A 24235-nucleotide genomic window follows, 5' to 3' on the forward strand; every position below is an offset into this window, starting at 1 on the left:
ATATGGAATTATATACTTAACCAAAAAGTGTGAAACAACTGAAAATATGTCTTATATTCTAGGTTCTTCAAAGTAGCCACCTTTTGCTTTGATGACTGCTTTGCACACTCTTGGCATTTTCTTGATGAGCTTCAAGAGGTAGTCACCAGAAATGGTCTTCCAACAATCTTGAAGGAGTTCCCAGAGATGCTTAGCACTTGTTGGCCCTTTTGCCGTCACTCTGCGGTCCAGCTCACCCCAAACCATCTCGATTGGGTTCAGGTCTGGTGACTGTGGAGGCCAGGTCATCTGGCGTAGCATCCCATCACTCTCCTTCTTTGTCAAATAGCTCTTACACAGCCTGGAGGTGTGTTTGTGTAACGGGTCTGGGAGGCGGAACCTCTGAGCTACTATACAAGGGGGCGGTCCTTGTAAGGGAGCGGGTGGCGACCAGGCAGGCAGTCACGGCAGGTGACCGGACAGTCTCTAGAAGAACGGGCAGGAGGTCACGGCAAGTGACCGGGGCAGTCTCTGGATGAACGGGCAGATGGTCACGGCAAGTGACCGGGGCAGTCTCTGGGTGAACGGGCTGATGGTCACGGCAAGTGACCGGGGCAGTCTCTGGGTGAACGGGCAGATGGTCACGGCAAGTGACCGGGGCAGCCTCTGGGTGAACGGGCAGATGGTCACGGCAAGTGACCGGGGCAGTCTCTGGGTGAAGGGTTGGTACGACCTGTGGCGGCTGATGGTAGACGTGAGCTCCCAGGTGAGCAGGCGAGAGTCTCTGGATAAACGGGTGGTCACAGCATGTGACGGCGGAGCCTCCAGGAAGACCAACAGACAGGCGGCAGATGAGCGCTCCCAGGTGAGCGGGCAGAAGTCTCTGGACAGGCGGGTGGTCACAGCACGTGACGGCAGAGCCTCCAGGTAGGCTAGCAGACAGGCAGCAGATGAGCGCTCCCAGGTGAGCGGGCAGGAGTCACTGGACAGGCAGGTGGTCACAGCACGTGACGGCAGAGCCTCCAGGTAGGCTAGCAGGCAGGTAGCAGGAGTGCGCTCCCAGGTCAGCGGGCAAGCTGGTCCATAGACAGACTGACAGGAGTAGTAAGGCAGACCGTCGGACCTCAGGCTAGCAGGCAGGTAGCAGGATATCAGGCAGGAATTAGACAGCAGACTGGCAGGAATCTGGCAGGTATCTGGCAGGTAACTGGCAACGGGACCTGAGGGCTGAAGCAGAGTAGTGAACAGTGCTACAACATTGCTGGGCACCTCCATTTTGGAGGAGGTGCCTTTTATATGGGAGGTCCTCCGGCAATTGGCCGGGGACTCCTTAGGACGGCGCGCACGGTCCCTTTAAGAGAGGGGGAGCGCGAGCGCGCGCGCCCTAAGCACACTGCCGGGGAAGGAGCGCGTGCCGGAAGCAGCGGGGAGAGCAGCACTGGAGGATGCCGCGCCAGGAGCGGGGAGGTGAGAGGGACGGCGTCTCTGCCTAGAACGGGGCAGAGACGCCGATGCTACAGTACCCCTCCCTTTAGGCCCCCTCTTTTTTTGGCCAGAAAGAAATTTCTCAAGGAGAAGCGGGGCGTTGATGTTCTCCCTGGGTTCCCAAGTTCTCTCCTCAGGACCAAACCCCTTCCAATCTACCAGAAAAAAGGTCTTTCCTCTTACCCTCTTGGAGGCCAGAATACTCTCTACCTCAAAGATGTCATCAGCGGAAACCGGAGCAGGAGGGGCACCTGGATTATTGGAAAAAGAGTTAAAGACAACGGGTTTGAGGAGAGACACATGGAAGGAGTTAGGAATCCGTAAGGTGGCCGGGAGTTTCAGTTTGTAGGCCACCGGATTTATTTGCCTGAGGATTTCGAATGGGCCGATGAAGCGAGGACCTAACTTGTAGGAGGGTATCTTGAGCCGCACATGTTTGGAGGAGAGCCAAACCTTGTCTCCCGGACGGAATTGAGGCGGATCCAGACGTCTCTTATCAGCATATCTCTTCATCCGCTCGGAGGACAGAAGAAGTGCGGATCTAGTACTTTCCCAAATGGTAGAAAACTCGCTGACAAGAGACTGCGCGGCAGGGTTGTCCACAGAGGCGGAGACGGGAAACGGAATCCGGGGGTGCTGGCCAAAGACAACAAAGAACGGGGATTTGGAAGAGGACTCGCTCTCGTGGTTATTGTAAGAGAACTCGGCCCAAGGGAGGAGGTCCACCCAATCAGAATGGTGGGCATTAACAAAGTGCCAGAGATAGCTGGTAAGGATCTGATTGATCCGCTCCACTTGACCATTGGACTGAGGGTGGTAAGCGGAGGAGAAGTCCAGGGTGACGTCCAGCAGTTTACATGTGGCTCTCCAGAAGCGCGAGGTGAACTGAACTCCTCGATCCGACACGATGTGGAGGGGTAGGCCATGAAGACGGAAGATATGGCGGATAAAGTCCTTAGCCAGCTCAGGTGCAGATGGAAGACCAGGCAGGGGAATGAAGTGGGCCATTTTAGAAAAGCGGTCAGCGACCACCCAAATGACAGTACACCCGGCAGAGACAGGAAGATCGGTAATGAAGTCCATAGCGATGTGTTGCCACGGGGCAACAGGTATGGGAAGCGGCAGGAGATGACCAGCTGGTAAGTGTCTGGGAACCTTGTTGCGGCCACAAGATGAACATGCAGAGACGAAGTCTACCACATCCTTACGCAGGGTAGACCACCAGTAATGCCGGGAAATGAGTAGGAAGGTCTTTTTTTGGCCGGCATGGCCAGCAAGTTTAGAAGAATGACCCCAGTGAAGAACCTTCTCACGGTCAGGAGGCGCCACGAACGTCTTGCCGGGTGGAAGACGAGTCAAATCCAGGGGGGCCACATTCATCACCTTGGAGGGGTCGATAATGTGCATAGGCTCCTCCTCTTGGTCGGAGGACAGGAAGGATCGGGACAAGGCATCAGCTTTGACATTCTTGTCCGCCGGGCGGAAATGAAGGATGAAATCGAAGCGGGCAAAAAACAAAGACCACCGGGCCTGACGTGGATTAAGTCTCTGGGCATTTTGGAGATATGCCAGGTTTTTGTGATCCGTGTAGATGATCACCGGGTATAGAGCCCCTTCAAGCAGGTAACGCCACTCCTCCAGCGCCAATTTAACGGCTAACAGTTCTCGGTCTCCAATGGAGTAATTGCGCTCAGAGGAGGAGAAGATTTTAGAGAAGAAGCCGCAGGTTACCATTCTCCCGCAAGAAGACTTTTGGGTGAGCACCGCTCCGGCTCCAGAGGAGGAAGCATCAACTTCCAGGTAGAACTGTTTGTTGCAGTCCGGACGGTGCAGCACAGGGGCAGAGGAGAAGGCTTGCTTCAGGGAAAGGAAGGCCTCCTCAGCTTCGGGTGGCCATACCTTGGGATTTGCTCCCTTACGGGTGAGCGCAGATATGGGCGCAGTCCGAGACGAGAAGTGAGGAATGAAGAGACGATAGTAATTAGCGAAGCCCAGGAATCGCTGTATCGCCTTCAAGCCCTCCGGCCGGGGACACTTTAGGACAGCAGAGAGCTTCTCGGGATCCATTCGCAAACCCGTCTGGGAGATAACGTAGCCCAGAAATGGAAGAGAGGTCTGCTCAAAAAGGCACTTCTCGTATTTAGCATAGAGGTGGTTCTGCCTGAGCCTCAGACAGTGTGTCCAGGCGGGAGTTGACATTCCGCAGGTGGATCAGGATGGACTCCTGCTGGGATCTCTGACGGGAGAGTTCATGGTATAGGTCAGAGAGCGAGGGAGCTTGGGTGCCACCGGGTTCCATGGCCCGAGCAAACTGTAACGGGTCTGGGAGGCGGAACCTCTGAGCTACTATACAAGGGGGCGGTCCTTGTAAGGGAGCGGGTGGCGACCAGGCAGGCAGTCACGGCAGGTGACCGGGACAGTCTCTAGAAGAACGGGCAGGAGGTCACGGCAAGTGACCGGGGCAGTCTCTGGATGAACGGGCAGATGGTCACGGCAAGTGACCGGGGCAGTCTCTGGGTGAACGGGCTGATGGTCACGGCAAGTGACCGGGGCAGTCTCTGGGTGAACGGGCAGATGGTCACGGCAAGTGACCGGGGCAGTCTCTGGGTGAACGGGCAGATGGTCACGGCAAGTGACCGGGGCAGTCTCTGGGTGAAGGGTTGGTACGACCTGTGGCGGCTGATGGTAGACGTGAGCTCCCAGGTGAGCAGGCGAGAGTCTCTGGATAAACGGGTGGTCACAGCATGTGACGGCGGAGCCTCCAGGAAGACCAACAGACAGGCGGCAGATGAGCGCTCCCAGGTGAGCGGGCAGAAGTCTCTGGACAGGCGGGTGGTCACAGCACGTGACGCAGAGCCTCCAGGTAGGCTAGCAGACAGGCAGCAGATGAGTGCTCCCAGGTGAGCGGGCAGGAGTCACTGGACAGGCAGGTGGTCACAGCACGTGACGGCAGAGCCTCCAGGTAGGCTAGCAGGCAGGTAGCAGGAGTGCGCTCCCAGGTGAGCGGGCAAGCTGGTCCATAGACAGACTGACAGGAGTAGTAAGGCAGACCGTCGGACCTCAGGCTAGCAGGCAGGTAGCAGGATATCAGGCAGGAATTAGACAGCAGACTGGCAGGAATCTGGCAGGTATCTGGCAAGTAACTGGCAACGGGACCTGAGGGCTGAAGCAGAGTAGTGAACAGTGCTACAACATTGCTCGGGCACCTCCATTTTGGAGGAGGTGCCTTTTATATGGGAGGTCCTCCGGCAATTGGCCGGGGACTCCTTAGGATGGCGCGCGCGGTCCCTTTAAGAGAGGGGGTGCGCGCGCGCGCGCGCCCTAAGCACACTGCCGGGGAAGGAGCGCGTGCCGGAAGCAGCGGGGAGAGCAGCGCTGGAGGATGCCGCGCCAGGAGCTGGGAGGTGAGAGGGACGGCGTCTCTGCCTAGAACGGGGCAGAGACGCCGATGCTACAGTTTGGGGTCATTCTCCTGTTGAAAAATAAATGATGGTCCAACTAAACGAAACCGGATGGAATAGCATGCCGCTTCAAGATGCTGTGGTAGCCATGATGGTTCAAAATGCCTTCAATTTTGAATAAATCCCCAACAGTTTTACCAGCAAAGCACCCCCACACCATCACACCTCCTCCTCCATGCTTCACGGTGGGAACCAGACATGTAGAGTCCATCCGTTCACCTTTTCTGCATCGCACAAAGACACGGTAGTTGAAACCAAAGATCTCAAATTTGGACTCATCAGACCAAAGCACAGATTTCCACTGGTCTAATGTCCATTCCTTGTGTTCTTTAGCCCAAACTTGTCTCTTCTGCTTGTTGCTTGTCCTTAGCAGTGGTTTCCTAGCAGCTATTTTACCATGAAGGCCTGCTGCACAAAGTCTCCTCTTAACAGTTGTTGAAGAGATGTGTCTGCTGCTAGAACTCTGTGTGGCATTGACCTGGTCTCTAATCTGAGCTGCTGTTAACATGGGATTTCTGAGGCTGGTGACTCGGATAAACTTATCCTCAGAAGCAGAGGTGACTCTTGGTCTTCCTTTCCTGGGGCGGTCCTCATGTGAGACAGTTTCTTTGTAGCGCTTGATGGTTTTTGCAACTGCACTTGGGGACACTTTCAAAGTTTTCCCAATTTTTCGGACTGACTGACCTTCATTTCATAAAGGAATGATGGCCACTCGTTTTTCTTTACTTAGCTGCTTTTTTCTTGCCATAATACAAATTCTAACACTCTATTCAGTAGGACTATCAGCTGTGTATCCACCTGACTTCTGCACAACACAACTGATGGTCCCAACCCCATTTATAAGGCAAGAAATCCCACTTATTAAACCTGACAGGGCACACCTGTGAAGTGAAAACCATTTCCGGTGACTACCTCTTGAAGCTCATCAAGAGAATGCCAAGAGTGTGCAAAGCAGTCATCAAAGCAAAAGGTGGCTACTTTGAAGAACCTAGAATATAATTCTCAGCTTTAGTTCCTTCCATTAATTTTCTATTGGATTCAGTTCAGGTGATTGGCTGGGCCATTCTAGCAGCTTTATTATCTTCCTTTGAAACAAATTGAGAGTTTCCTTGGTGTTTGGGATCATTGTCTTGCTGAAATGTCCCCCTTTGTTTCATCTTCATCATCCTGATAGGAGGTAGCAGATTTTTATCAAGAATATCACTAATCTTGGTACATTTGTCCATTCATCCATTCTTCAATTATATGAAGTTTGCCAGCGCCGTATGCTGAAAAACAGCCTTTCACCATGATGTTCTCACCTCCAAACTGGACTGTTTGTATGGTGTTTTTAGGGTGATGTGCAGTGCTTTTTGGCCTCCAAACATGGTGTGTATTATGGCATCCAAAGATTTCAATTTTAGTCTCATATGAACAGACTATATTCTCCCAGTATTTTACAGGCTTGTATAAATGTTGTTGAGAAAATGTTAAACACACTTGAACATGCTTTTTGTCCAGGAATGGAGTTTTGCATGGTGAGCATACATACAGGCCATGGAGGTTGAGTGCATTACTTATAGTTTTCTTTGAAACAATTGTATCTGCTGATTTCAGGTCTTTCTGTAGCTCTCCACAGGTGGTCCTTTGCTTTAGGACAACTCTTCTGATAATTCTTTTCACTCCTCTGTCTGAAATCTTGCATGGAATACCTGGTCATGGCTGGTTTATGGTAAAATGATGATCTTTTCACTGCCGGATTATGATCCCAACAATGCTCACTGGAACCTTCAGTAGCTTAGAAATTCTTCTGTAACCAATGTCATCAGTATGTTTTACAACAATAAGGATGCAAATGTCTTAAGACAGCTCACTGGTAAACATCATCAGATGGTTCTTTTGTGACACCTTGGTAATGAGACACTTTTTTACAGGCCAACAGTTGAACAGTATTATTTTTCACTAAGAGGCAGGATTGCTTTATAATTGATGATAGATTTCAGCTGGTGTCATGACTTTCCTTGGCTTTTTGCACTTCTCTTTCTTCATATGTTTAATATTTTTTCCCTTTGTCATTTCTTATTGTTACACATTAGTTAATTTATGGACATCTTTGGCTTGATTCCTTTGCCTGTGTGGATTGTATGTCAATAGCACCTTTAGAAATATATTTACTTAGAAAATTGGTGACTTGCTCCATACTTATTTCACCTGCTATATATTAGGCATTTATCATATATGCACTTGTTTATGAGTCATTATCATAACAAGTACACTAAGGCAATGTTCACACGCAGTATTTTTGCAATTTTTTTTTGCTACTTTTTTTTCATGAAAATTTACATTTGCTTTCCACAGTACCAGTAAAAGCTATGAGGCTTCAGAAATCTTATGCACATACTTGTTTTTCCGACTGAATTTGAGAACTGCAGCATTTTTTAAATCTGCACTATGTCAATTCTTTCAGCGTTTTTGTAGTGTTTTTTTCACCCATTTGTAACAATGAAAAAGTGAAAAGATGCTGGAAAATCATGAAGTGTTTTTGATGAATGAAATTAACTTTATTAAACATATACTGTAGACGAAGCACACATGTAATCCATGCTTGAAAAATGCTGCAAACAAAACGCAACAAAAATGCGTGAAAAAAGTCCCCCCAAAACTGGGCATTTTGAACGCAGCATTTTTACTGCTAAGAAAACAGGTTTTGGCTGCAGAAACAAATGTAGCAAAAACACTGTGTGTGAATATAGCTTTAGTCTTGAACAAGAGTCTGTTCTTTTACCCATCTACACAATTTGAGTCATTCCAGCTCAAACAGAATATGGAAAAATTGTTCAGGCGATTAAGACTTACAGCATTTTTGGAAGAAGAAAAACCTAATTTGTAGGGATGAACGGACCCGTGGATGTTCGGGTTGTTTGGGTTCATCTAAACTTTAGTTCTCTCTCTCTGTCCGAACACTACGGAAGAAGTGCGTATTCGGAGTTCAGACCTCCGGGAGAAGTCGGTGTTCGGAGTTCAGCACCGGAAACTAGGTGTCCAGTACAAACCCCAGACTATACAGTTCGGGTTCACTCATCTCTTCTAATTTGGCCTCCAATACTGCGACCGGGGAAGAGGGATCCACTTTCAGGTCTAGCATTGCCCAGTATAGGCTGGTAAGTAACTTCATTTACCCCAAATAAATTCCTGAATATTGAAGTATTTACTCAACTGGTTAAACAGGACCTTACTAAATACTTGGGATCTAGACAAATTCGGCCAAAGATTATAATAATCTCATGCGCACATTTGTTTTTTTCCTAATTGAATTTGAGAACTGCAGCGTTTTTGAAATCTGCAGCCTGTCAATTCTTTTAGCGTTTTTGCAGCATTTTTTCACCAATAGAAAGCAATGAGAAAGGGAGAAAAAGCTTGGAAAATTGCAACTGCATTTTTTGCAGTGTTTTCGGTGAGTAAAACAAATTTTTTTCAAATATGTAGACAAAGCAGACATGTAATCCGCACCCAAAAATATTGCAAAATACTTCGATAAAAAAAATGTGCAAAAAACACAGTGAAAAAGCTGCAAAATTGGCTTTTTGAACAAATCATTTTTACTGCCAAGGGTGCAGAAAAAAATGCAGCAAAAAAGCTGCATCTGAGCATAGCCTACTAATGAATACAACTGGATTTATAAGGCTAGTCCCATTTCTGCATAATGAGCGCTGCATCACAGAGCTGTAATCATAATTGCGCAAATGCTCTAGGACGTATCACCCGATATTACCCTTGTGTAATAAAAAGCTGCCAATTTGTATTATGAAAAAAGAAAATATTTTCCACAGGACAGATAATATAAAAATATTACCAGTTTATTCAGGTGAGAAGCTTCCCTCTTAAATATATTGCTTTCAGGCTGGGCGAGGTCTCGGGTAAATTCATGGCTCACAATTCGCAGGTTACAAGCAAATATTTTGTTGGTTGTTAATTCTGGAGTGAAATCCACCTCTGCAGTAAGAAAGAGAAATAAATCTGTGAGAAAGTACATGGTGACAGTAAAAACAATCACAATGGATGACATAGTAACACATTGGGGTACGTTGACAAGAGGTGCAATTGCTGTCAAAAATTTCTGCCGAAATTCTGCCAGAAATAGCCGGGACATTCGCAACGACAAAGTTTTGAATTTTGAACCAGAGGTAACTGATGCAGACCAAAAGGACACTCTTTTGGTTTCCATCAGGTAAATAAAGCCGTATGGATATGTTTAATATGTATACTAGGAGCTTTTTAAAAAAAGAAGGGTAAGAGGGACACAGTACTATCTATGCTCATATTATTTCCATGGAGAAACCTGGAGGAAGTACTCTCTGTGCCTATATCATGTACATTGAAAAAAACAAACAAGCAAACAAACAAACAAACAAACAAACCAGGAAGCCAATACATTCCATGCATTTATCATTTATATTGAAAGATACAGATATATAATTAGATAGATAGAGAAGCACTATTTACAAAGGGATAATGAGAGTCAGTATTATCTCTGCTTGCATGATTTACATGGAAATACACTAAGCATGTACTATCTGTGCCTATATAATTTACATGGAGACACACTAAGCAAGTGACGCGCCCCCTGGGCTGCGTGTGAGTGGGGATACCCGGAACCGGACCTGTTGTGGATGCTGGGGGTTGTAGTCCTTGCGTGGCGGGGACCCGGTCCCGTGGCTCAGGGTGGTCAACCCAAATGGCGTTCTATTTATAGGGTTTTGTGACTAAATGTCCGACTACGCCACCCGTGGATTGAGGTCAGAGTGAACCGCCGCTGCAGGGCAGACCGCTGAGGCTGGTGTTGTGAGTGCAGCAGAGGGTAGTATAACTCCCCACGGGAGGAGTATAGCCTCAGGGCAGCAAGTGTGGATGTTGGGGGTGATGGTACGCGGGAGCAGCAATAACAACACAAAGTCCTGTAATGCAGTCCAGGGTACTTACTCACAGTTCTTTATCCACATTACTACAGCTGGTCATAACGTCCCACGGCGCACTGTGTTCACCAGGTGAGGGGCTCGGCCTACTCCCAGATAACTTTGGAGCGTTTCACAGGACCCCCTTTGTGTGTCCTTTCTCTGGCCTGTCATACCCCGCCAGTGACCTCTCTTCTGTCCGGCTGCCTCGGGCCTTTTCTGGTAAACCTTGGTGCCATTTCCCTGACCCTATATGGTGCCTTCCTAGCAGGTGTAGCGGTTGGCTGCGCCACCTGAAATGTCACAGCCTCCGGTTTCTAGCTGAGGGTAGTTCCCCGCTTCCACTAGTTTAGGGGACCGCTCTCCCCCTTTGGCCTGACCCCCCTACGCAGGTAGATTCGGGCGTGCGGTGGCGACTCGCCGGTCCACACCCCTGGGGTCCCTTCGTTCCTTGTTCCTGGAGCCTCCTCCGCTCCTCTTCCTTCCTTCTCCTTCCTCCAGGCCCCGGCCGCTCTCTCCGGCCTGCCTGCGGAGCAGAGCCCATGCAGAGCCTCTGCTCCCAGCCTCCTTCTCTCCCAACTACTGAACTTTTTCTCTCAGACTCTAAGATGGCTCCCACCTTTTATACCTCCCTCTACGTGCACCCAGGAACTGCCCTCTCCCTCCTATGCACTACAGGGTCCCCCCTTCCTCAGTGTTCCCTCCCCCAAAGTTGGCTGCTCCCAGTCCTCAGCCGGATATTACTGAAAGTTGGCTGCTCCCAGTTCCTCAGCCGGATATTACTGACCCGTCTCCGGGTAACTTTAACCAAACAAATGAACAACAACCCTTAACCGGGCAAACTTCTCATAATCCGTAAAACGGCGTGTCCTGTAACTCTTCACCCTGGCGGGTAACTATTTACAATTAGGCTGTCGCTCATCAGTAGCGATGTCCTACTTGTTGACTCTCCTCCTCCTCACCGTACTCTTCAGACCCGTGCGGGTCCTCTTGGTAGTAGGGTTCAAGGTAGTGCTCTTCTTCTACCCGCTGGACATTGAGGGCGTACCACCCTCGCAGGCCTCGATGTCGGGTGTAGGACGCCAAGTCCCCCGGATACAGATCCCATCCCCGGTGACCCTCGGGCAGGTGGCTCTCCACGTCCCTCCTGTTGACAAAGAGGTCCGTGTTTGTGGTGGGGTCCTAGATGAACCCCCACCCCTTCTCTTGATGGAACTTCACCACGGTCTCGGTAATTTTAGGACCGCGTGCAGCTTGGGGGTTTCGGCGGGTCCGCGTCTTCTCCTCCGCGCTCCGGGCCTGCAGCTGCTCCCTCTTCTGGCGCCGCGCCCGCTCCTCCTTCTCTAGCTGCATGATTTCCGGCTGGCAGAACTCCCGCCTGCGAGCTGCGGCCGCCCGCGTCTCCTGCGAAAACCCTATAAGGTCCTCCCCGGTCTGGTCCCACTCTATCTGGACCTCTTCCTCCGGGAGCTGGGGGATGGTGACTGGCTGTGGAGCGGGCAGGAGCGGAGCAAGCGGGGCCTCGGCCTCTGTGGACAGGTTCTTCCGATGATGAGGGTGAACCCATCCATGTGGTAAGGGGACCGGCTATCCATCGGGCCCGGTGAGCTGGCTGTACAGGTCGGTCCCTAAGGGTGGCAGTGTTGGGACCGGGGGCGCACGCTGCTGGAAGGCGCCTGGGGAGGTCAGGCCTTGCGACCGGGCCTGGAGCGGGCCGCTTCCGACCGCACCCGCGGTCAGGGGGGACGGCCTGGGGCTTGATCCGGCGACTGTGCTCACGGCTTGGGGCCTGTGTGCCGGCGGCGGGAGCATGGGAGGCGCAGCAACTCCCGGGACGTCTGGCTCCGCGACGGGGTCCAGAGGCAGGTTGGCAGCATCAGGGCTGGGGGCAGGGGTGTCCCCCTTACCTGCTTCCAGGGCTGCGCTGTTCTCGGCTTCTGGCCTCCACTCCTCGTCCTCAGGGGCTGGCTCGCTGGCCGGTGCTGGCGGCGTCACTTGCTGCTGGGCCGCGACCCGCCGGGCCATCTCCTCTCTCCATCCCGCTATGGCCTCCCGCTGCGCCTGGACCATCCTCCGGTCCAGATCCTCCAGCGCAGTCCGAAGGAACTCCCGGTCTTCTCCAGGGAGCTGAGCCATCAGCTCCGTGAGGCTGTACGGGACTGCCTCGGCCAGCAGTAGGCCACCCGTCAGGGTGCTGGAGTCGGTGCTGCTCGCCATCTCCGGGTGTGGTCTGCCGAGACTGATCCAAACCACACCCTGCCCCCCGGTTTTCTTCTCCTTCCGCCCCTGTTGGGGGTGGTCCCGGGGCAACCTGCTGACAATATCTCTCAGGGGCAGCCCCCCCCACGTTGATGGACATCTCTACAGCCGCACTCAAGGCTGTTGGGGGTGGGTTCCTTCGTTGGCGCCATTCTGGGACCTGGCCCACGATGGGAGGTGGCTTCTTGTTGTCTTTTGGCGCGCACATAATGGCGTCCGTTCTGCTGGGGCGGGCGCCACATTCAATACAGTTAAACGTCTCTTTTCAGGCACGCAGTACCCGGTGGTTGCGGGCACGAAATCCTGCCGACTACGCCAAAAGTTGACGCGCCCCCTGGGCCGCTTGGGGAACCCGGAACCGGGCCTTTTTGTAGATGCTGGGGGTTGTAGGCACCGTGGGGGTGACCCGGTCCCGTGGCTCAGGGTGGTCAAACCCGTGGCAGTCTATTTATAGGGTTTTGTGATTAAATGTCCGACTACGCCACCCGTGGGTTGCGGTCAGAGTGAACCGCCGCTGCAGGGCAGACCGCTGAGGCTGGTGTTGTGGGTGCAGCAGAGGGAAGTATAACTCCCGTTATAGGTATAGCCTCAGGGCAGTAAATAGGGATGTTGGTGGTGATGGTGCGCGGGAGCAGCAGTAACCACACGGAGTCTGTCATGCAATTCAGGGTCTTTACTGTTGGTGGTATTAAGGGACCCGTCTGGAATACAAGTTAACAATGGAGGCCCGGTCAGTCTGAGAGCAACTGGGAAATCCCGCTGGTCAGGGGGAGTTTGTAGGCCTACTGTGCTGACTTCACTCTTTCTTGGCTATTCCACTGTAGTGTAGTGGTAGCCCACGTCCCTGAGTGTACCGTGTTGTTCTCACCCGTATGACTGGCGACTCGGGCCTTCCGTACTTCTCACCCCTCCGGGGCAGTAGTGGTCCCTCTCATGTGGCTGAGCCTCCGGGCTTCCTTGGGCCAGAGAACTTGAAGTCCCCTGTGTGGTGGTTTTCTGCTGCTGGGCTTATAACCATCACAGCCTCGGACTCCAGTGTCCGGCTTTCTAAGTCTCTAGCCAGGATGAGCTCTTCTAGCTCCCCTCCTGGCCTCGTGTTCCTCCTCTGCCTACAGGGACTCCTCAGCCTGCTGCTGACCTGTCCCTATCTGCAACTTGTCTGGAACTTGTCTCTGGCACTTCTCTCTAACCCCGCCCCAGATCCAGTTTATAAAGGGCAGGTTTCTCCCTTCCCTGGACTGAGGCAGGAGGTGCTGCATGCTAATTGTCCCCAACCAGGGAACCTCCCACCTGCTCTCAGACATGACATTGCTGCCACTGTGGCGATCAGACCTGGGGTGCCACACAAGTACTATCTGTGCTTATATAAATTACATGGGGATACGATAAGCAAGTACTATCTGTGCCTATATAATTTACATGTAGATATAGTAAGCATAAGCGAGCACTATCTGTGCCTATTAAAATTGCATGGGGGTACAGTAAGCAAGTACTATCTGTGCCTATATAATTTACATGGAGATACACTAAGCAAGTACTATCTGTGCTTATATAAATTACACGGGGATATGGTAAGCAAGTACTATCTGTTCCTATATAATTAACATGGAGATACACAGCAAGTACTAGCTGTGCCTATGTAATTAACATGGGGATACAGGAAAGCTGTACTATCCTTAGATAAAAAGTTTTATCAGCAAAAATATGTACTGCTCCCTCCATTGCAACAGTAGACTAGAAATTAGATACAGATAGAGTGGTCATTTTACTACGACAGAAACTCTTACTTCCATTAAAAGAAGGAAAATAGTACTTCTATAAAACGTTTTTCTGTAATTTGCCAAGTCTGCAATGACAGGTCGAGATGTAAAAGAATGCGCTAAAATCACTTGACATGCAATAATGGAAACAATAATATAATAAATGAGTGTATTTTCCTGTAGATTGTAATCTAGGTGACAGATATAACTACCTAAAAGGAACCATGTAATTCCAGCTGAAGCAATTACAATCACAATCATCCAGAGAGGAGCAAATCTGAGCCAGTCCCGGGATGTCCACGAAATCTTCTGAGACTCGACCAGAGACTCTGAATCCTGCCAGAAAGATACAAAAGTAAATTCCAATAGATGCGATAAACCTAAAATATGGAAAAAAAGTAATTTATGAGAAAATCCACAACATATTCTGCTATACCCTCAAATAAGACATACAGAGCCTTGAAAAAGTATTCCTACCCTGAGAAATTTTACACGTTTTCATGTTATACCCACAAACTTAAATGTATTTTATTGGGGTTTTATGTGATATAGTAACACAAAGTAGTAAGTATTTGTGAAGTGTAAAGGAAATGATAGATGGTTTTCTAAATATTTAAAAAATATGAATCTGAAAATTGTGATGTGCATTTGTATTCAGCCCCCTGAGTCAGTACTTTGTAGGACCACCTTTAACTCCAATTACTGCTGCAAATCTTTTGGAGTATGTCTCTACCAGCTTTGCACATCTAGAGGCTGACATTTTTTGCCCATTCTTCTTTGCACACTCACTCTTGCTCAGTGAGATTAAATGGAGGCTTCTGTGAACAGTAATTTTCAAGTCTTGCCACAGATTCTCTTTAGATCTGGACTTTAGGCCATACACACGCATGAATATGCTTTTATCTAAACCATTACATTGTAGCTCTGGCAGTATGTTTAGAGTCGTTGTCCTGCTGTAAGGTGAACCTATGCCCCAGTCTCAAGTCTTTTGCAACTTCTAACAGGTTTTCCTCCAGTATTCCCCTGTATTTAGCTCCATCCATCCTTCCCTCAACTCTGACCAGCTTTCTTGTCCCTGCTGAAGAAAAGCATCCCCACAGCATGATGCTGCCACCACCATGTTTGATTGTGGGGATGGTGTTTTTATGGTGATGTGCAGTGTTAGTTTTCTGCCACACATAGAGCTTTGCATTTAGCCCAAAAGTCTTTGGTCTCATCTGACCAGAGCACCTTCTTCCACTTGCTAGCTGTGTCCCCCTTGGAATATACAAATTAATATTGTATCAGACTGATCCTAACATCCAATGTCCACTTAAAACTACCATACAATGAATGGCCCAATAAATATCCCATATCTTGGTCACATCATTCATCGCTCAATACCATGCTCCAATACTTTTTATCATACAGTGTATTGCCTCAATAATACCATCATGTAGTGCTGTACAGTATTTTGCTGCACAATGCACATATATTAGTTCCACCCACTGCTTTATTAAAGGATTGTTTCCATCTTCATAGATGGATATTGTTGGAAAGTGGTTGTAAAAACTAGCACTTTTACAATTTACAATTTTTAAACATTTTTATTTTGTTTTATTTACAGCTCATTGCCTAGGAGACTGACCACTGCCTGCTGCTATGTAGCTTGTAAGCACTGGCTGGTTATTAAAAATAGGGGGGACCCCACATCATTTTTTTTCATTTTTTATTAACAAGTACAAGACATTAACAAGTACAGACAGCCGTGAGCTGGTCTTATGCTGGGAACAGGCCAATATCCATGGACCTTCCCAGCCTGTTAATATCAGCCTTCAGATGTCTGCTGTTATGATCTGCAACATGTACTAAGGAAAGATAGGGGAAAGCTGACCCTACAGTAAGACTAAGCTGAATCCCTACGATGTAGCGGGCTGCCTGTTCCTAGCGAACAGATCCGCCTTAGTCCTCGGCTAGTCTGAACGAAGACCTATAGCATAAGGGTAGGGGTCCCTAAAAGAACTAAGGACTGGAACAAAAATGGGACACCACCTAAACAGAGAAGTTGTTGCGGAACACAAAAAGACAAACTGACAAAAAGGTACTAGAGGTCCCAGAAGGACCAAGCGAACTGACAGAGATAAGCACCGAAGCACCTGGCTAGAAAAACAGTCAAACAACACTGAAGTCCAGCACAGCCAAAAGGGCGGAGCTGGAATATAAAGGCAGGTGGTCATGTGACTGTGACGCCTCTACTCGAAAGCCCTTTTCTTTACCCTGAGAGACTCGGAGTCGGGTCCTATGATGGAGAGATGGGGTGCAGCCGTGGCCCGGACCCGACCCCTGCTCAGGGCCGTCACAATTAAAAGGATGGTGTGGGCTTATCCGGGTTGAGTGGCTGATTCCGACTACGCCACCTGTGGCACCTGGTGAAGGCCACCAGTGCCGCTGCAGTCCGCTGAGGCATCGTGGTATAGCGGCCAACGTTGTTACTACTCCCCAAAGGAGGAACAAGGCCTCAGGGCAGAGAGACAGGATGACAGGGGTAGTAGTAGAGGAGTACGGGTGCCACGTCGTGCGGTGTAGCGCAGAATAAACAGTCCGGAGGCCATAGGGGTGAACTTCCAAGGCTTTACTCACATTAGAGATGGCAGAAGGAAGGCGACTCCCTGCTCCCCGCGGAGTCCTGTGGTCACCAAGGACTGGGGTCCGATTACCTCCGAGCAAGTCCAGCATTCAATCAGGACCCCGCACCAGAATGTTCCTGAACTACAGACCGTATCCTTTCCTGTCTGCGTGTGTGGATAGGCCGGGTCTCCCTCTGAACTCCTCTCAGAAAAAAGGCACGGGTGGCAGCTCCGCTCCTTCCGATACCCAATGGGATCCTCAGGGCCTACCGGGCTTTCCCGACCAGGACGTAGAGTAGCAAGGTCCGGTGTCGGGGGCTGGTACCCCTCTTGCAGCCGGACTCCCTCTGAATATATCAGGTTGGCGAGGACAGGTGGCATACACCGCTCCGTCTGCATCCTCCCTGGGATCCATTTGCTGTGGAGCTACACTCTTAAGCTCCGGGCCTTCTTGGTCGTGGTCCTTGACCAGGTTGAGAAATTCCTAGTCTACAACCTGGCCCTCGTCCCAAGGCCGGGGTACGAGGACTGTGCCTCCATCCGCTGCAGGTCCACACAGGATCCACTTTCAGGGTAGGAGATCACAGTACATGACAGCCAGGCAAGGTGACTAACCAGGACCGTCAAAGAACTAAACTACAAGGACCAAGAACCAAGATGGCTTTTTATTAAATATGAATTTTACAGTGTCACTAAATTGTGAGTCCTCCACCCTCACCCACTAACTGGTTCCCCTAACTCTTGGTTCCCCAGTCTCCCTGTAACCAGGAGGGCAGCACCTAGTGCATTCTAGTCCCCTCTGGTGAAGAAATGTGGTGTTGGATGTAAAGGAAGGGTCCTGACCATCACGCTGTTCTTACCTCAGAGGAGGAACACTACACTCCATTAGAGAAGTGCAGCATCCCTGTGGCGGTCGAAACCTCAGGGGCGCCACATGACCACAAAACACAAGATGGAAAAAACAAACAAGAGGGTTCTAACATCTGCTTTGCTTTTGCTGGTTATTAAAAATAGGGGGAACCCAAAAAAAATGATGCGGGGTCCCCCCTATTTTTAAAAACCAGCTAAGGAAAAGCAAACAACTGGGGGCTGATATCGATAGGCTGGGAAGGTCCATGAATATTGGACCCTTCCCAGCCTAATAAAACCAGCTATCAGCCACCCCAGAAATGGCACATCCATTAGATGAGACAATTCTGGCGCTTAGCCTTGGCTCTTCCCGATTGCCCTGGTGTGGTGGCAATCAGGGTAATAGTTTTTGGGGCTGATGTCAGCTGTGTAATATCAGCTGGCATCAAGCTCAGGGGTTAGTAATGGAGAGGCGTTTATAAGACACCCCCCATTACTAACCCCATATTTAAAAATAAAAAAAGTTTATTTGAATAAAGACTCCCCCACACATTCCCTGGTTTACCCATTTATTATTAAAAAATAATCCCAGCAGCTTCGATTTAAACCATTGTGGTTACCACAATGTCCAGCTGTTCTCTCCTGCAACCTATGAAGCATCGTTCTGTTTAGGCTAGGAAAGAGTAAATATCCATGGACCTTTCCAGCCTATTAATATCAGCCCTCAGTTGTTTGCTTTGCCTTAGCTGGTTAATAAAAATAGGGGGGCCCCACATCATTTTTTGGGGTCCCTTCATTTTAATAACCAGCACATGCAAAGCAGACAGCTGAGGGCTGATATTAATAGGCTGGGAAGATCCATGATTATTGGCCCTTTCCCAGCATAATAAGACCAGCTCACAGCTGTCTGTTTTCCCTTGGCTGGTTATTAAAAATAAGGAGGACCCCACACCTATTTCTTTATTTATTTTACACTGTCCCTATGCTAGTCAGAGCACAATGTCGGCGCCACCCATGATCCTGCGTTTATACAGGTTGGGACACGTGTTGCACCGACCAATCACAGCCATGGAAATACTTGCCATGGTTGTGATGGCTCCGGAAGTGCCCATAGCCTAAAAGCTTGTTGATTGGCTGTGCTGTAGGCTTTCAACAAATGTAGAGTAGCAAGGTCGGGTGTCGGGGGCCGGTACCCCTCTTGCATCCGCACTCCCTCTGAATTTATCAGGTTGGCGAGGACAGGTGGCATACACCGCTCCATCTGCATCCTCCCTGGGATCCATTTGCTGTGGAGCTACACTCTTAAGTTCCGGGCCTTCTTGGTCGTGGTCCTTGACCAGGTTGAGACATTCCTTGTCTACAACCTGCCCCTCGTCCCAAGGCCGGGGTACAAGGGCTGTGCCTCCATCCGCTGCAGGTCCACACAGGATCCACTTTCAGGGTAGGAGATCACAGTACATGACAGCCAGGCAAGGTGACTAACCAGGACCGTCAAAGAACTAAACTACAAGGACCAAGAACCAAGATGGCTTTTTGTTAAATATGAATTTTACAGTGTCACTAAATTGTGAGTCCTCCACCCTCACCCACTAACTGGTTCCCCTAACTCTTGGTTCCCCAGTCTCCCTGTAACCAGGAGGGCAGCACCTAGTGCATTCTAGCCCCCTCTGGTGGAGAAATGTTGTGTTGGATGTAAAGGAAGGGTCCTGACCATCACGCTGTTCTTACCTCAGAGGAGGAACACTACACTCCATTAGAGAAGTGCAGCATCCCTGTGGCGGTCGAACCCTCAGGGGCGCCACATAACCACAAAACACAAGATGGAAAAAACAAACAAGAGGGTTCTAACATCTGCTTTGCTTTTGCTGGTTATTAAAAATAGGGGGAACCCCAAAAAATGATGCGGGGTCCCCCCTAGTTTTAATAACCAGCTAAGGAAAAGCAAACAACTGAGGGCTGATATCGATAGGCTGGGAAGGTCCATGAATATTGGACCCTTCCCAGCCTAATAAAACCAGCTATCAGCCACCCCAGAAATGGCACATCCATTAGATGAGACAATTCTGGCGCTTAGCTTTGGCTCTTCGGGATTGCCCTGGTGTGGTGGCAATCAGGGTAATAGTTTTTGGGGCTGATGTCAGCTGTGTAATGTCAGCTGGCATCAAGCTCAGGGGTTAGTAATGGAGAGGCGTTTATCAGACACCCCCCATTACTAACCCCATATTTAAAAATAAAAAAAGTTTATTTGAATAAAGACTCCCCCACACATTCCCTGGTTTACCCATTTATTATTAAAAAATAATCCCAGCAGCTCCGATTTAAACCATTGTGGTTTCCACAATGTCCAGCTGTTCTCTCCTGCAACCTATGAAGCATCGTTCTGTTTAGGCTAGGAAAGAGCAAATATCCATGGACCTTTCCAGCCTATTAATATCAGCCCTCAGTTGTTTGCTTTGCCTTAGCTGGTTAATAAAAATAGGGGGGCCCCACATCATTTTTTTGGGTCCCTTCATTTTAATAACCAGCACATGCAAAGCAGACAGCTGAGGGCTGATATTAATAGGCTGGGAAGATCCATGGTTATTGGCCCTTTCCCAGCGTAATAAGACCAGCTCACAGTCTGTTTTCCCTTGGCTTGTTATTGAAAATAAGGAGGACCCCACACCTATTTCTTTATTTATTTTACACTGTCCCTATGCTAGTCAGGGCACAATGGCAGCGCCACCCATGATCCTGCGTTTATACAGGTTGGGACATGTGTTGTACCGACCGATCACAGCCATGGAAATACTTGCCATGGCTGTGATGGCTCCGGAAGTGCCCATAGCTTAAAAGCTTGTTGATTGGCTGTGCTGTAGGCTTTCAACAAACTTTATTCTGCACCGAACTCAAACAGCAAAAAGAACTTCCTGGAAAAAGTCTGTGTTCGGAGTTCAATGCGAATCCCGAACTTTACAATGCAGGTTTGCTCATTCCTACATACTCATCAGGATTGCTCATAACTGCATACTAACCTGATGAAGGAATCAACCTGACTTTGAAAGGCATTGTATGAACGAATACAGACCTACAGACCCAGAGAACATTCAACCTTGTTTTCACTCTATTGTAGCGCCCATGAATTACCGCTCTTTTTCCTTTTTGATTAGAAGAATTTATCTTGGGAGCTTCGCCATTCTCTGTCTCACCAGAGCTGCACTTTCTTTTCTAAAATTTGTCCCGAACTGCCTTAAAAATATCAAAAGATAAACAATTGAGTTGCAGAAAAATTTGGTAACATTCCAAGCAGCATTACAACAGAATTCTGGCAAAAACTGCTTGATGAATCAGGCCCTAAAACTTTTATAAACTTTTTCCTAACAGCTAAATAACTTCTGATCAGGACTATTGTACAAAAATGACTTTACCCCAAAATGCCCAGTTTAGAACTACTGTCTAATTTCCTGATCTCTCAGCATGGAGGAAATAGCGCTCGGGAAAATGTAAATATTGAGCATCATAAATCAACAGTGATTGTGACTTGATGAGAAGCATTATGTGACTATTTTAATTGCAATCATGAAAATTGCCTAAAATAGGTTCACATTTGATGAAAGCTTATTATAATCATAAGCCTGGTTTGAGAAGAGAATATGGTAAGATTGAATTAGCAATGCAGAATAATCTTTGTATTTTGCTGACCGTGGTTTGTTTCTGCCATTTGACATTGCATACTGGACATTAGTAACAACATTCAATGATATTTGCAGCTCGAGGGTCTGCCAAGACTCTACCTTATCAGTATGGCTAAATCATGTATACATGCAAAAGGCAAAAACAATAATCCTGAGGCTTTCACTGCAATTATGACAATGGGATGTTAGACAGCCCATTCTGCACTTATGTGCTGTCTACTTTTTATACCAATCCCTATTACATGTTCATAATTATATGCACCAAACTCTAAATGGCCACCGGCAATCATTAGCCACTAGCTAACCACTAAACACCATGAAAATACCCATTAGATCACAATTTTCTGTAGACCATGGGGACCACATAACTTATTGATTAACTTTTAATAGTTTTTTGTTTGCAATTATAATTTTCTCCATTCACACCGCTGCATAAATAACAAGATACTGTACCTTTTTTCAGTGGGTAGGTAAAATTACTACGATAACAAATATGTGCAATAAATATTTGAATGGAGGTAGAAGAAGGTCAGCACTGCTCAGGAATGCAGTTCCCGAATACATTTTCAAGCACCCTAGACATTTATAGGGGTGGTGTTATTAAGGGCAGCAAAATCTAAAAGACTTGCAAACAATAGAAAAATGTGGTACTTATATATATATATATATATATATACATATATATATATATATAAAGTCTTCAATATCGATACATAACTTGCTGATTGCAATGTAATTTTTTGGTAACAAAATGATCTATCAACGGTCGATGGAAACCAAAATCATCAACCTCTTGAGCACTGGGCTCCCAATCACCCTGAAAATTAAAGTATAAAATTTAAATCACACACAGATCCAATTTGTGAGAATTTTATCACAGCAACTCATAGTTAGTAGTGTGTATGGCCCCCGTATGCCTCTATGCAGGCCCGACATTCCGTGATGTACCGCCCTCCCCATGACAGGGATACTGTAGAAAAAGTGGTGCGGATACTGGAGGAGATGCATGGGGATACCACCAATGTAGGAGAGCTGAGGATACGGCTGTTTCACCAAGTGCAGCAGGAGGGGGAGACTGTGACGCAGTATGTTAATGCCTTACAGAGGGTGCATGCCTATATCACTAGAAAAGACGACATGGGGAATTTGGGAATGGGCCCCCCTGATGTGATCTTGAGGGACCAGTTTGTGGCAGGCCTCAGGGATGTGCAGCTGAAGAAGGCCTTGCGGGAGCGCCTGCGCGCCAACCCACGTATGACTTTTCTAGAAGTGGGGGCGGAGGCTCGTGTGAGAGAGCAGGAGATGGGGGTGACGGCCCTGGCAGGGACGGTCCAGAGTAACGAGGTACCCACCCCGCCTGCAGCTGAACCAGAATGGGCTCGAGAGATGCGGAAGGAGATACAGGAGATGCGGGATGAATGGTCCAGTCTCAAGAAGACCCCTGCCCCGACACCAGAGATACCTAGATCGATTGCCCCAGTTATGGAAAGAATTGAATTCAGGAGCCCCCCTGCAGGAGAGTTCCGTAGAGAAGTGAGGCAGCCCTACACAGACAGAAACACGACCTGCTGGAAGTGTGGAGGCACAGGACATTACGCCAGGCGCTGTGCTAGCTGAGGGCAGCCCCTGTCGCAGCAGCCATTAAACTAGCAGGCTCCGTGTTTGGGGGACACAACCAGGAGCCTGAGGAAGAGGGAAAGAAGAAAAGGAAGTCCCAAGGACCTGGTTTCCACCAGCCCGACTGTCTGGGCTGAAATAAGTGGTCGGGCTGTTCACTGCCTGATTGACACGGGATTCCAGGTGACTACGATGACAGAAGCCTACTTCCAACAGCGATTTCCAGAGATAGCGTGGCCTGAATGGGGACCAGTAATTAGACTCACGGCAGCTAATCAATTACCCATCCCGGTCGTAGGGGTGGTGTGGATGAAGATCCGAGTATGTGGAAAAGATGTGGGGAAAAAAGGAGTCGTCTTAGTCGCAGGGGGAACCGGAACTGGACCCCCGGTGACCCTCGGAAAGAATGTGCTGAAAGAGATCCTGATTAGTGAGCCGAGGGAGATTCCTCTAGACCAGTGGGACCCACAAACCCCCCAAAGGAGGGTCTTTCAACAACTAATCCAAGCTGCCCAGGCTCAGGAGACGTCGAGTGAAGGGAAGGTCCTGGGAAAAATAATAGTGCCAGCAGCTACGGCGCTCACCTTACCGCCCGGACAAACTGTGCTCACGTTACCCGCACGGGCCTGCACACCTCTTGAGGGAGTCGAAGTTCAGATAGAGCCAACATCGATGGACAAAGTACCTCCTGGACTCTTGGTGGCTCGGACACTGGCCACCGTCCAGGGTGGCAATGTTATAGTGCGGTGTGTTAATCTGGGCGAAGATGATCTTACACTCCCTCCCAGAAATAGCCCAGATTCTGGGAATGCCAGAGAAGTTGGTGCGACCTGATGTGGTACAGCTGTCTGCTGTACGAGGACACCCCTGGACTCTGGCGGTCACCGTGCTGCCGGAACCCCACCGGGCTAGTGCGAAGGGGGGATGAAGAATCCTAGAATGAATGCGGGCTGAATTGACGGGACTTACACCTCGACAGGTGCAGCAGGTTGAGGAGGTACTGGAGCGGTACCAGGAAGTCTTTGCTCGCCATGAGGATGATTTTGGTTGCACCAAGCCATTACCCACGAGATTCCCATGGGGAGCGCTGCCCCAGTGCGGGAGACATACCGGCAGATACCTCCCCAGATGTATAAAGAGGTTAAGGAGATGCTAGCCCATATGTTACAGAATGGTGTGATACGGGAGAGTCAGAGTCCGTGGGCAGCCCCGATTGTCCTGGTTCGGAAGAAAGATGGGACCTATAGACGACTGAATGCCTGTGCAGTTCGGGACTCTTACCCACTACCTCGAATCGAAGAGTCTCTGTCGGCCTTAGGGAAGGCAAGATACTTCTCCTCCTTGGATCTGGCCAGTGGGTACTGGCAGGTGCCCGTGGCCGAACATGACCGTGCAAAGATGGCGTTCATATTACCCAAGGGACTGTTCGAGTTCAATCGGATGCCCTTCGGCCTGACTAACGCCCCCGAGATGTTCCAGCGTCTGATGGAGAGGTGCCTGGGCGATTTGAGCTTCGAGGCAACACTGATTTACCTTGACGACATAATTGTCTATGCCGCCACCTTCGAGGAACACCTCCAGCGACTGGAGCAAGTACTGAGTCGCCTACAGAGT

At 49.1% G+C, this 24235-nt stretch overlaps 1 protein-coding gene across 3 annotated transcripts in view; it reads right to left on the reverse strand.

The window, feature by feature from the left end:
* The window catches only part of TMPRSS6 (transmembrane serine protease 6), a 275703-nt gene that overhangs the window by 149968 nt on the left and 101500 nt on the right, over positions 1-24235 (reverse strand). For all 3 annotated transcript variants that reach the window (XM_073644385.1, XM_073644384.1, XM_073644386.1), the window contains exons 2-3: positions 14088-14211; positions 8758-8897 (exon numbers count right to left, since the gene is read on the reverse strand). In XM_073644385.1, the coding sequence (XP_073500486.1) occupies positions 8758-8897; positions 14088-14211 (264 nt within the window). The remainder of the gene's footprint in view (positions 1-8757; positions 8898-14087; positions 14212-24235) is intronic.

This window comes from Phyllobates terribilis, unplaced genomic scaffold (genome assembly GCF_046119375.1).
Source record: "Phyllobates terribilis strain yellow unplaced genomic scaffold, ASM4611937v1 Scaffold_8__6_contigs__length_399053987, whole genome shotgun sequence".
Lineage (NCBI taxonomy): Eukaryota > Metazoa > Chordata > Amphibia > Anura > Dendrobatidae > Phyllobates > Phyllobates terribilis.